The following is a 13503-nucleotide window of genomic DNA, read 5'->3' on the forward strand; positions in this document are numbered from 1 at the left end:
AGGACTGAGCCAGAAGATGAGAGGTGTTTTATTTTAAAGTATGATTATATAATCTGACTTCATAAGAAAAAGCTAGTAGTCCATTTGTGATGGAAAAAGTTCATACTCTGCATAGTTTATGCCATTCCTTTGTCATTTCTTACTCGTCTGCATGTACCTATTTCTGTTCATATTAGTATCCTCTGTAGGTAAATTGTCCATGAGACCAGTGATTCAATCAGCAAATTATCCAGAAAATGCTGTCTTTGCACGTTGTGACAGATTGTGTCACCAGTGGATTTATAGCTACTTTAGTGGTCTACTTGACCTGGCAGTTGTCTCCTGTGCCCAACACTGTTGTCTTGTTGCCTTGGCATCTTAGTTTCCATCTTCTCATTACCCTTTCTCTTAACTAAAGCTCAGATAGACATTTTTTTTACCTATCCCCACTCACCTCCCTCTATTCACCACCCACCTTATTTTTGATTGGCAGTATCACCCAGATAAACAAAGTGCAGATGAGCCGGCAGGAACAGTGGAGGAATGTATTCAGAAGTTCATCGAAATTGATCAGGCATGGAAAATTCTAGGGAATGAAGAGACAAAAAAAGAGTATGACCTGCAGCGGCATGGTAGGTACTTGTGGTGAGGAACCAGCCCGTATACACTGGCAACTCTCTGAAGCACAGTCTGCAGCCATTCCTGGGAAGCATTTTCCAGCATTTGCACCAAGTTATTATTGCTTTTTACTCTTCCCTCCATCATTGTTTTTAATAATGCCCTTTTCTTGGTAGTGATTAGTGTGTGTATCTATTGAGAAGTTAACAAAAACTACTAGGATGTGGCTTCTTGTGAAACTGAAAGTTACTTTCTATAACTAATGAAATATGTTTTATTATACCTTCCTAATTGATGTATTTTTATGTTTAAAACTTGCTTTTAGTAAATTACACACTAATTAAAATTCTAACTAGTACTTTTAAGACTGTATACTGTATAAACAATAATCTCAAAAAAGCTACTATATAGTTAACATCAAAAGGCACTCTTTGCTGTCTTTGAGCTTGTTTTAAGCTAGTTTTCATGATTATCTTCTGGATAAACTATTCCGTATAAGATTGCTATATATGATATTTCAGAAATGTGCATTTCTTGAGCAGTTTTGAAAGTCATTTCTTTTATGCATTTTAGAAAATAGCTTCCTAAACAGTGACAAGCTCTTGTAAAAAAGAAAGGGAGAAATGTAGGTCAGGTTTGTCACACACAGACTATAGTTACATGAAGTGATAGGCTGTCTTTCAGTGCTGGCCTTGGGATAGGAGTCCCTCAGCCTTCTTTTTGAATCTACAGTATGCACCCGACATGCTAACGGGGAGTCAATAATCATTACAGCCTGTGGGGAAAATACTCAGTTATACTCTGCAGTAGCACACAGGCTCAGCATTGACTCGTATGTGTTGATAAAAGCTCACTCTCTCTGTTGTTGATTTAATCCCCTCCCATACCCTACACTGGCACATTATCAAACCTAACAAAATTATGTTATTTATTTTCTAAGAAAATGATTTTAAAGCTCCTACTACTAAGGTTATGAAAATCTGATTTGAGAAACAAGGCTTTATTTCTAAAACACATTATAGGATAAGGCGAGTATATATATATAGAGAGAGAATATCCATATTTATTTTCAGAGGGACTTGTATTGACCAAATTAAGTATATCTTACAGGCAGTGTATGGTACCTTTGTATAGGTAGACTTGATGAGCTATTTCTTTTTGTACTGGAGTATTTGTTTTTAATAATGACTTTCATAATACTAATCAGCTCTAAGATGCTTCTGCTTTTTTAAGACTGATGAACTTACTTTTATTAAGAAACTGATGAGTGTACCTTTGCAATGAATTTAATTTTCAAATATGGCTTGAATATATTTCATTTGATGCGTGTATGCATTTGAGCATCTTTCAAATGTTGTATTTCTTCTGCAAATGTGATTGTGTTGCTGGCCAAAGACAATAGAGGTGATTCCATTTGAGGATGAACTCCAGCCATAGGTAAATCTTTTTAACCTTGGTTCACATGGTATAGTATCTATGAAAGTATTAAAATTAATACACATGAATGTATTGTGTGTGAGAAGTTACCTATGTTCCTAAAGTGACCAAGCTATACTGGAGGTGATTCATTTTTTCATGGTGCTTTTGCACATCTTTACTAGTCATTACTCTGTGGGCAGTGGATTTGCTTAAGATAAGGATAATCCATAAAACTGTACCTTAAGGAGTTGAGACTACATACCTGCACTGCACTGTCACTCTGCATTTTTGCCCCTCCACAGCCTATGTACTATTAAGAACCTATCAGTGAAACTGACTAGAAGCCTGCTGTCTAAAGAGAAGAGAGGTGGGGAAAGATCAGAATAAAAAAATATTCCTCTTACTAAGGTATAGGATAGAGTAGACCAGAAATGGAAAGACATAGGAAGCAGGGTTAAAAGTGAGCAACAGATTTGTATGAAAGAAGGTTTAAGGAACGTTGGAGGAACAAATAATATCTTCAAAACCTTTCTCATTGCCTTTGAGAAGCCCTTGGAAATGTGGATTTTTTTTTGAGCTTTTAGTCCTTGGTTTTAAGGTTTTAATGGATGCTGTGAAACACCTACTGTATTTCAGGGGACTATTTTTGGGTCATTAATGAAGTCACAACAAAGTTCAGACAAACCAAATACAACAGGAATTGGGCCTGATTCAGATAAACAGGCAGATCTTCTGCTTGGAATTTTTATAATGTCAGTTTGCTTTCAAGTTTTTCAGTTGGGTGATTACTGAACTGAGCTATTCTGAGTTCAATTCTATACAACTTTTCTAATTTAGATTCTACATTTCAGTGGCTTCGTTACTAGATAATCCAAAAATGAGAATGCTTTCATTTTAAATTGAAGTTGGCTTGCTGTTTACATAAGATATAAAAGGTCTCTTACTCAAATGTAACATGCTGTTTTTAAGCCTGTCATACTGCAGTTATTTTCAAAAATCTCATAAGAAATCTAGTTTTATACCATTTCTTTTGAATACCAACATTAATTTTTTTTTACCTACCTTCAATAAATGGCTCTCAAAAGGAAATGAACTTGAACTTGTAACAGTGAAGATTTAGATTTGATAGTAGGAAAACCTTTGAGAGTGATAAAATGTTAACAACCAGGATAGGTTACCAAGAGAGAGAGAGAGAGAATTAGTTATAATGAGGTCAAAACACTCTTTTTTCTCTGGGTCACTTCCTGGGGACATGGAAATAGTTTTGTTATATAGAACTCTTTTTGCATGTGGTGATAATTTATTGTAGAACTTTCTTTACATAGGATGTGTTTCAAATATGTTTGTCTCCTACTCTGCATTAAGTTGGAATATAAATCTAAGCTCTGTAATACTTGGGGATGAGATAGGAGATGTTCCATTGGCAACATTTTGAATGCTTTCTCGTATTTCACAGCTCAGAGTCAGGGTTTTGTTGTAAGGAAAGCCTCATCAATAATGCCCACAACCATTTATTTCCCTAAAAGATCTTTGTAAAGGAGCCCTTGACATCCATATTTCTTTGCTTCACAAAGGAAATTATCAAATGGTTCTAATAAAGAAAGTATGGGATAGATAACCTAAAGTAATGTCCATATATTTTTTCTCCCTTGTTTTCACTTCTCATATTCATAATGGAATATTGTACATTCTGCTTCAATATATTCTTCTGTATTGACACGTTAGGCCAATGTTGACTAGGCTGAAGTAGATCTAAAGAAGGATTAGTAATATTCAGTTCCCAGGTACTACACATTTTGAAAGCAATTTAATCAGTTGCTTCCAGTTGGCATGTTTACCTTGTTTCTAAGGATGCTTCCAAAGACTGCTTCCATGTTCCTTTGAACAGCATATAGTCAGTCAAGATTAGGCATAGCATTTTAGACAACCAGATAAGCACTTTGGAAAAACTTTTCACGATTTTTATAAAATGTTTGCATAAAATCTGTTGAATAGATTTTGGTGCATTTATAAATCGTACATGGAGTTATCTCATATATTAAACACATTAAAAAAACACATCAGAAGTATATCACTGGAAAACAGTAGGGATCCTGATTCAATAGCTCTGTACTGGGACAGTCACACAGATCTCTGATGTCTCTCCGTGGCTCTCTAGAGTGGTGCAGTTTATGAGTTGCTACTTCTCTAGTCTGAAGAACAAATCTTCAAATGAAATCAGTCAAATAATGTTTTGGTTTTTTTTGAAGTGGATTGTTTTATTATCGGTGGTGTATTATTTTTAGTAAGATGTATCTTGGTTCTCTATCAAGTGAATTATTTTGGTAATGTGAAGCTTTCACTCTAATTGGCTAAGTACTTGGGTATGCAGAATAGCCTGGCTCAAAAGGGGATTGGGCCAGACGTTGTAAAGCTCATGTGTCTTTACTCAAAGCTATTCGGCTACTCTCCCTTAGCTAGGTACAAAAGGTCATTTCTGGTGTTGTACTACACAATTCACTTCATCTGTTTATCAGGATAAATACTGAGAATGGGAAATAAGCAAATGAATGTTGGACCAGCTGAGGAGTGTATCTTAAAGCCCCACCAACACTTACATTCAGATAACTGAATCAACATGTAATTTCTTAAGCTCAAAATAAGAATCCTTTCCAGAAAGCAAGTTAGTGCTAAAGATTGGTTATCTTCATAAAAAGGGACATAATACTTTTAAATGTAGATAATATGAACTTAGGCTTTTAGCAATAATGACTTAAGGCCAGTAGATATTTGTGTAAATTATATGCCCAAACTGACCTTTACAAAATACATTTATTAGTCAGATAAGGGTTTCCGTTTACGATCGTATCAGTATTTTCATTTGATTTTAGGAATTTGAAAATTGGCTGTAAAAATGTGCTTCAGGTAAAACTTGGAGATAAGCATCAGGGGGTATGCTTTTTTGGTGACTGTTTCTGGGAAAAGTAAGTATGTGAAATGATGCAGAAAATCCATCTGGACAGGGCCTGGCGTTTTTGTCAGAGGGGGAAGAAGGTGCAGATAGGACTTCTTGTGAGGGTCCTCGTCTTCTCTGTCAAAAGGAAAAGTGACTACTTACATTGTTACTTTATGTAAATGCAAATAACTTTTTGCAATGAAAATATATTTTAAGATCATTTCTCGGTGATTTTGAATAAAACGTTGACTAGTTTCAATGCTATAGAAACCAATGGGCAGGATTAAAATTCTAATAATGGTATACTTGGACATATTTGGGAGTTCTGATTTAACCACACAGAGCATGTAGGGTCTTAGGAAGTTCATGTCTCCGACTTCAACCTCTTTCCCAATTTCTACTTGGGTTCCTAAGCCAGCAGAAATCAATGGGTCCAAAACCAAGACCCAGTCACCTTTTCCAATGCTTGTTTTTCCCTCAGACTTGAAACCTTTGTTTAGTATTGCATTCTGATTACTTCTACTTTGCTCAATATGCAACCAGTGAATTAGAAATGAGTACTGATGTTGCTTTATCCATGTGATCTTCTTATTCTCACAGCTACCACAGTGGTCCAATCCCAGATTATAACATGTATCCAGATTATTTCCATAGCTGCTAACTGGTCTTCTCCCATAGTCATTTACATTTTGATTAGATTCTTTCTTAATTTTCTCACCCTCCTTTTTGAGAACTTTTAAAACCACGATGGCATTTACTGATTCACCTGGAGTTTAAATGGGACAGATGCTTTTAAATTTGCCCCTAATTATTTTTTCCAGCCTTATCACCAATCACAAACTTAATGTGAATCTTCTCCCCTGGTCCATCCATTTAGGAGCTCCCACACACGTCTGCTTGTGGTGTTTGTCATTACTCAGAACACCCTCCTCCCATTCTGATTCTTCACAGCTTCTTTGGTCAAGTTTCAACTCAGTTCCTCCTCCACCAAGAAAAAGCCTTCCCTAACATTTCCCCACCATCATTTCTAATCTCTGAATTTAATCCACATACTAATTTGTATGATTTTTTTTTCTGTGGTTCCCATCTTTTTGTTCTATTTGATACTTTGGAAAAGCTAAATAATAATATGAACTATGGCTTTGATAATAATGGATCAGTTTTAATGGGACTGACAATAATAGCAAAGTATATCAAACTTATTATCACTGTTAAAAATCCAGCCAAGGTCAAGAGTTGCTGCCTTCCTATATTATGGTGCTTGAACCCTAACCCACCCTGACCCACCCTAAATACTGGATTAGTGTTTAGTCATTTTCTTATGGTCTTGTATAGACAGGTCAACACAAACATGAGATAATACAGTTAAAATAGTTGCCATTTACTGAGTACTATAACTATGGCAATTGTGTTTTAAACAATGTTTAATGGCCTTATAAGGAAGATGCTAATACCTGTTTTCCAGGGAAAGAGTCTGAGGCTCAGAGGGGTTAAGTAATTTGAGTAAGGTCATATAGCTGGTGATTGATAGTGGAGGGATTCAAGCCATGCTCTCTTAATCACTGTGTACTGCCAAGTTTTGAATAGGCGTGTACAACCTACTATTTTTAGCCCCAAATAGTCAGGAATGAGCCCCAATTTGAGGATCAGAATGATGATAGGCCAGGCCTACTTCTGCTGCTGTTCTACCTTTTCTGTACTGAAACATGAAATTCCATTTTGGGGTTTCATTTGGTACCTTTCATGAGTATTGGGTGTGTATGCTCAGCTCAGAAAAGAAAGCTCCACATTTCTTCAAGTCCATAATTAAACTCAAAAGTTTATAATTTTTCTTTGATATGGTTAGCCTTGCCCTGTGACTCTTTTATTTCATCTGAGAAAGGAGCTTTATGATTTAATGAGCAGGTTCAAGTTAAATGTTGCTTGATTCTGATTCTCTTACCAAGGTAAAGACTGTTCCAAGAATACAGACTGTTAGGGACAAGGAAACTGATTTCCTTCAAATTATTTCCTATATGAAAAATGTATATACAGCCAAATTATTTTTATGAATGAGGTTTTGAAACAGCAAGATAATAACTTAGACCTAAAGGAAAACACTGCTGTTCGCTTTTAACACACACAACTTCTTTAAGTGTGAACCAAACTTCAAGTATTTAAAATAGCATAAAAATAAATACAGTGGACTAATTGCTAAATGAGAGCATTCTGGGGGCTTGATCACTTGAGTAACATGACATTGCTACACCTGAATAGTAGGGACAGAGCTGCAGAGGGATCCCAACTTTTGACCAATATTGGGTTGAATGAGACTTTGAGATATTTCAGCCATAATGAATAAAGTTAAAGTCCTCTGGTCTGTTGCTTTTTGTTGCTATTATTTATTTTACTTATTTGAATTGTAGCTGTAGTTAGGTTTCCTGGGATTAGGAAGTGTAATTATTTAGGGAGCAAACAAAGAGTTGTTTTAGAAATTTTACTGTCATTAGGAGGAAGCTTTAAAAGACTGGAATTCCATTGTCTTGTAAGAAATAAGAAATATTTATTGATTCCCAAATGGAGCTGAAAAAAACCTTTCCTCTTTTAGAAAGTTGTGAATGACCCAGCGAGAGCTCTAGTAAGCTTTACTGAACCAAGCTGCTAATAGTTATTTAATGTTATTCTTCAGTGTGAAAGAATCTCCGTAGATTTTCCTTTTAATCTCTTTGAATTGCAGGCTCATAAACCTCTCTGATGAGTCCTGCCAGTATTTTCTTAGATCCCACTGTTGAGACAATGGAGCCACAGAATTCTTTCACCTCTTGTTGTCAGACAAATCCAATAGAACACAAGGTCAGAAGGGCCTATACTTCTAAAGGTTGAGATTCTTTTTCAAGAAACCACATAAATTATTTGATTTTAGCATTATATTCCTCAGGAATTTCTAACTATAAAAGCTGTGCATTGCTTTCTATATGTAAGTAAATTTGAAAATTTTTCTTGCCTCCATATTTGGCTAAGCTTGTGAGCACAGCACAGGCTGTGAATGGACCTTAACATCCCTAGATACCTCAGAAAACGCTGAACCCATTCACTCAAGAGAATTTAGAGTCAGTGTCCTTGGACTCAAGGTAGAGTATACCAAATGCTAGGGCCTATGTTTTGTTTCTGAATGGCTGGTTTGTTTGTTTTGTTTTTATAAGTTATTACCATTCTGTAGCTTAGATTACAGATTTAAATAAATATTGGATCTGTTCCTTTAATTAAATTACTGTCTAAGTAGGTTTATGTTTTCACAACATTTTTAATAGTGTCGTATTACCAGGAGAAAGGATTTACACTTTCAGATTCCTACTGAAATATTTAATTGTAATGAGCAAAAGTATTTATAATACATAATGCTCAAAAGAAAACGAACTTATCTGTTTTGCAGATGCCATGCCTGATTAGAAGACAATTATCAAAGCTAATTACAGGGTTCTTGTGAGTTACTTTACGGGCTAGGAACAAATTACGTTTTCTAATTATAACTACAATGGTGGACAAGCAGAGATCATTGTTTAGAAAGGGAAAAAAAACATTGATTTGTTTGTGCTCCTTCCTTGTAATCGCGGTGGAGGGGGAGTTGCTGTTACCCCATTCCCCGGACACCTGCCTCTCGACAAAGGCTCGTGGTCACCTCCCCACCCCCTGTATTTAGATTCACCTTTCACTTGCATGTACCCTCTCTTCTCATTATACAGTTCTCCAGGGATCCAATTTTCCCCTGAGTTAATCACCCCCTGCCTTTTTCAAAAGTAGTTAAATTGCCATCCTTTCAAAGAATACACACTTTCTTATGATGCTTTGAACTTCTTTCCCTAACTTTTCTGTCCTTATTTCTATTAAGAATGTAGCTACTAGAGCCTCAGCAGACTACCTTTAAACCTTTTTATTAAAGTATATCATACATAAATAAAAGTGATGGATTTTCACAGTTAACACACCCGTCGGACCAGCACCCCAGATGGCCTCTTTGACTCCTTCCATTCACTGCTCACTCCCTAGTGCCCAACACCATGGTGTAGTTTTTCCTGTTATATTTATATGGTGAATCATACAGTATGTTTTTCTTTTTTGAGTCAGATACTGACTTTTAAAAGCAGAATCCCCACAAAAACTTGGACTTTGTGCACACAGTATTGAATAATCAGGCCAATATAGATGTTTAGACAGCCAGAGAACATGAGAATATTTTAATATACTACTTTTAGCACTGACCTTGGGCAAAGCAGTACCCATTTTTGTGTTCTATTGTTCCTTTTACCATGAGTTACAGTCCAAGCTGCTTTCAACTAAGACAGAGGTAGCTACTCCTAAGTTCCTGTACATAAAGAAAAAATAATGAAAATGCAAAAACCGCTGTTTTGAGTAGTTAGAATAATAGAAAGGATTCCACAATAAATATTTAACAAGGTTGTGACAGTAGCTTCCTAGAAGCAGGACAGTACAAAGCTGACTTGCTTGGCAGTTACATTTGCCAGTTATTTCTTATTATTTTGAAATAAATTAAAATGGAATAATGAACATATATGAGTGGGCTAATTGTCTTTTTGTGTTACTGGTGGTGTCCAAGATAGGTTAGATTAAGAAGGTTTATTCATCTTGTCATTACTTCTAGCTTGTCTGATTTGCTTGATTTCAAAATTATTTAAGGTATCTATGAGGTCCCCTGGAATATAGGCAACTTGATTATAAATTACTTACACCTGTTTTTTCCCCTAATCAGAATCTGTTAAGTGCCAACTACCTCATTCCTCAAATCTGCAAGTGTTTCATTTCCCCTGTCAAACAAACTACCCTGATCCTTCTGAGTAATGAAATGTGAGATTTTTCTTCTCCATCCATGAGACTTTTGGGTAGACTTTTAAAAAATTTGGAATACTTAATGACTTATAGCCAAGTGTCATTTATACAGAATGTGGAAATTCTATCAGCATACGGATACACTCCGCATAATCAATGGGCGCACAGATGGAGGAACTTCCTCAACCACTGGGCAAAATCTGTATCTTTGGATTTTAGGGACAGTTTAATAGACTGTTGGTGAGGGGATACAATATTTGACATGCTTTAACAGAAAACCATGGTGAATTCAAAATATTGTATAATCTTTTTCTCTATTTTAAAATTGTGTAACTCACCAATAAAATGTGAACAGGCAGTTATTAAATATAATTAAATCGCAGGCATTCACACAACAGAACAAAGGAAAAGCATTCTCAGCAAGTGAACAGGAGACTTAGTGAGACAGCTAAAGTTTCATTGAGGTGGGGGGGTGGGTAGATTTAAAAGTTTCTTTTAAGCATTGACTTCTGAAAGAACAATACAAGCATACAGGAAGTATAACAAGTCTTTTAAGAACAAAAACAGGTGCTTTTCATCTGTAGTTGCTTTCTTGGTCCCAAGGTACACTTGTTTAAACAAGAGTGCATGCTTATACTACCTGGACCATATTCTTACTAAGTTTAGGTGGAATTCCAGGCTTTTTTGGACCTTCCATCTGTAGGGAAAACTTTGGTCCAGGAAACAGTGATGGAACATAAACACAATACAGTTGTGTGTGTGGTTATGGAAATAATTTAAAGTACTTCGTCTTTTAAGTTACCTAGTATTCTGTTGCATGCAAATGAAAAAAGATGACCAGTAGCCCTTTATATTTGGTTAGTGGTTTATTCTTTAAAGCACTTTTAGCCTGATGTCACTAGATTAGAAGAACACCACTGTATTAGTCTGCTCTGTTTGCCCTAACAAAATTCCATAGACTGGGTGGCTTAAAAACAACAGAACTTTATTTCTCACAGTTCTGAAGGCTAGGAAGCCCAAGATCAAACTGCCAGTTGAATGTAATCCCTAATGGGTCCCTTTTCCTGGCTTGCAGGCAACCTGTTTTTTAATGTGTCCTCATATGACACTTACCTCAGTGTAAGCGCAAGGAAAAGACCTCCTTTTTCCTCTTCTTATGAAGCCATCGGTTCTGTCAGATTAGGACCCCACTTTTATGACTTCATTTAACTTTACCTCCAAATGCAGTCACACTGGGGGCTAGGGCTTCAACATATGAATTTGAGGGGGGCACAATTCAGTCCACAGCAACCCTTCTGAAGTGAGTAAGAGGTAATTCCATATACCTAAGGGTAGAAAGCTAGTAAAACATTACAACTTTGATCAAATAGTTATTTTTACCCAGCTCCACTCTGCCTTCCTTAGTTACAGATGTAGTTTATCTAACAAAACATACCCCTCTCACAAAAAGGAGGTAGGTGAGTGGTGATCACAAGGAATCATCAAAATCAACCTGTTTGGCATTTGCATATTTATGAAAAATAGGATAAATTTTTACTATTAAAGTGTATACAAAGCGGTATGTTCTAGAATTTTTTATTCAGCCTTAAAAATGCTATGAAAAGTAGTAAGCTAAGTTTTTAAATGGCAAGATAGAATTATACTGACCAGGCTGTTAACTTCTCAGCATTCTTCATAGTAATAATTATCAAATTAAGTGTCTCTTTTATATTTTACAGAAGATGATTTAAGAAATTTGGGACCAGTAGATGCTCAAGTATATCTTGAAGAAATGTCTTGCAATGAAGGTTGGATTTTTCTTTTTTCCTTTTAACTACAGTGAAGAAAATTATTAGGGGTTTTCTGTAAGGAAAAAAAAACCCTCATAGGATATATGGAAATCTTGAAATAAGCTTGACTTTTTGCATGTATGTGGGTGTTTTTTGTTTCATTCTAAACTTCAGTTACTGATGTCCCCTGTATAACTCATTTCCAGTTATTTGTTCTATTAGAACAGAAAACATACAGTTTCATAAGGTTTTCTTTTTGAATTACTTTGGTTTTTTGTTTACTCTCCATCTGTGTAATAGGAAAAATAAAGCCAAAGAAGATAACTTCTGTCTATCCTTACTATGTTGACATCTGAAATGAATTCCTCTTAGAATTTCAGTTTTTTGTTTCTTTATATGGAATCATAAACTGGCAGGGCACGACTTTTACTGTCATACTCTTCTACTGGGAGTTTTTTACCCTCACTTTTTGATTATGTCCTCGGTGGAAAAAAAAAATCTGTCACTCCGTTTTACCCACCGTAAAGGCATGTCTTTTTCCTTTTCATATTACTAGAATTTTAAAACTTTGATTTCTCCATTCCTCTGATAGTTCTGTGAACTGCTCTGCTTAGACATTGTTCTTTTTTCTAAATGGAAGCCATGAGTACCACTTCCATGTTTCTCTGGGCAAATGAAGAAAATACCATTTCCTAGAATTTTTATTTACTCAACCCAGTAACTTTATTGTTCAGCCTGGGGCACAAACTTCCTAGGGGTTTATAAAAATTTCCTACTAAGGTGGATAGGTAGAACATAAACAGCCCATCCTTCCTGAAACAAGTTTACTGTAATATTTTTAATGGCAAATTCTTAACTTAGTGCTCTTAGGAATTTGGGTCAGAAGCTATAAACTGACTTAGAAAGGAAATTATATTTTTGCCTATGGCCACTCTGCTTCTAAATTGCCAAATGAAATCCAAGAGTAAATATTCTTATTTGTAGTGAGTAATTGGAAAATTTGAGGTTTTGTGTAATTGGGGCGCCCTGGGATCGACAATAGTTTCATCAGAGTAAACAGGAAGAGCTACTACTATAGAAATAGAGTCACTCAAGTGTCATAGGCTTTCACTGCTAGTTCATGAAGGGGACAGACTAGAATATGTCATTTTTCAGGGAGACCTGCCCAGCTAAGTATATTTTTTGAAAATATAGTATTGCTACCTTATCAATCAATATTTGTTTTTGATCTATTAGAAAAATTAGTTCTTCTTGCTGTCACTAATATGACTGATATTTTTTGTTTACTAATGATTTCTGATAATGTAAAAATGGTAAAAAGTTTTTTGTAACTTTCCCTTTTTAAGTAACCTTAAGAACATAACAAGTTAAGATTTTAAATTAAGAATATGGATTGGTGGTTTAGGCATCTATTTGTTCAGTCAACAAATGTGTAAGCTTTCTGATACAAGGAAAAAGACGAAGATATTGAAGGAAATGTACAACATGAAATCAAGAGTTACAGATGTGTTAAGTTTTCCTTGAGACTCTCTAAATAGTGAAGAATTGACAGTGAAGAATATATACAACAATCCCGACAGCCAGTGAATCAGTTGTAAGCAGCTACAGTTAATCTTAAAAATATAGGACATCCTTGGATGCTTACTTAAATTAAGGGTTTTTTAATAATTGTGAAGATGGAAATAAATCTTTCCTGTGAAAGAAATACTGAGCAACCACTGCATGGAGACATTATGTTTGCAGGAATATTTACAAATAGCCATGTAACTTCTAAAATTGGATTAGCCATTTTTAATTGTTCCCTGAAGTTGAAAAGAACAGTCGGGGAGATTAAGTTAAATAAAAAGTGCCATCACTGGGCAAGTAAAAGATTGAAGATTCCTTCACAGTCATTTTCAGAATAGCTTGGAAAGTAAAGATTCAGAACAGGAGAAAAGCAGATGAAACCCTGTATGATAG

General features: G+C 35.5%; 1 protein-coding gene across 2 annotated transcripts in view; it reads left to right on the forward strand.

The window, feature by feature from the left end:
• Window positions 1–13503, forward strand: part of DNAJC24 (DnaJ heat shock protein family (Hsp40) member C24) — a 64897-nt gene that overhangs the window by 47666 nt on the left and 3728 nt on the right. For both annotated transcript variants that reach the window (XM_037019558.2, XM_037019549.2), the window contains exons 3-4: window positions 473–611; window positions 11494–11562. In XM_037019558.2, coding sequence (XP_036875453.1) covers window positions 473–611; window positions 11494–11562 — 208 coding nt within the window. The remainder of the gene's footprint in view (window positions 1–472; window positions 612–11493; window positions 11563–13503) is intronic.

The sequence above is a fragment of the Manis javanica genome, chromosome 11 (genome assembly GCF_040802235.1).
Source record: "Manis javanica isolate MJ-LG chromosome 11, MJ_LKY, whole genome shotgun sequence".
In the NCBI taxonomy this organism is placed as follows: domain Eukaryota; kingdom Metazoa; phylum Chordata; class Mammalia; order Pholidota; family Manidae; genus Manis; species Manis javanica.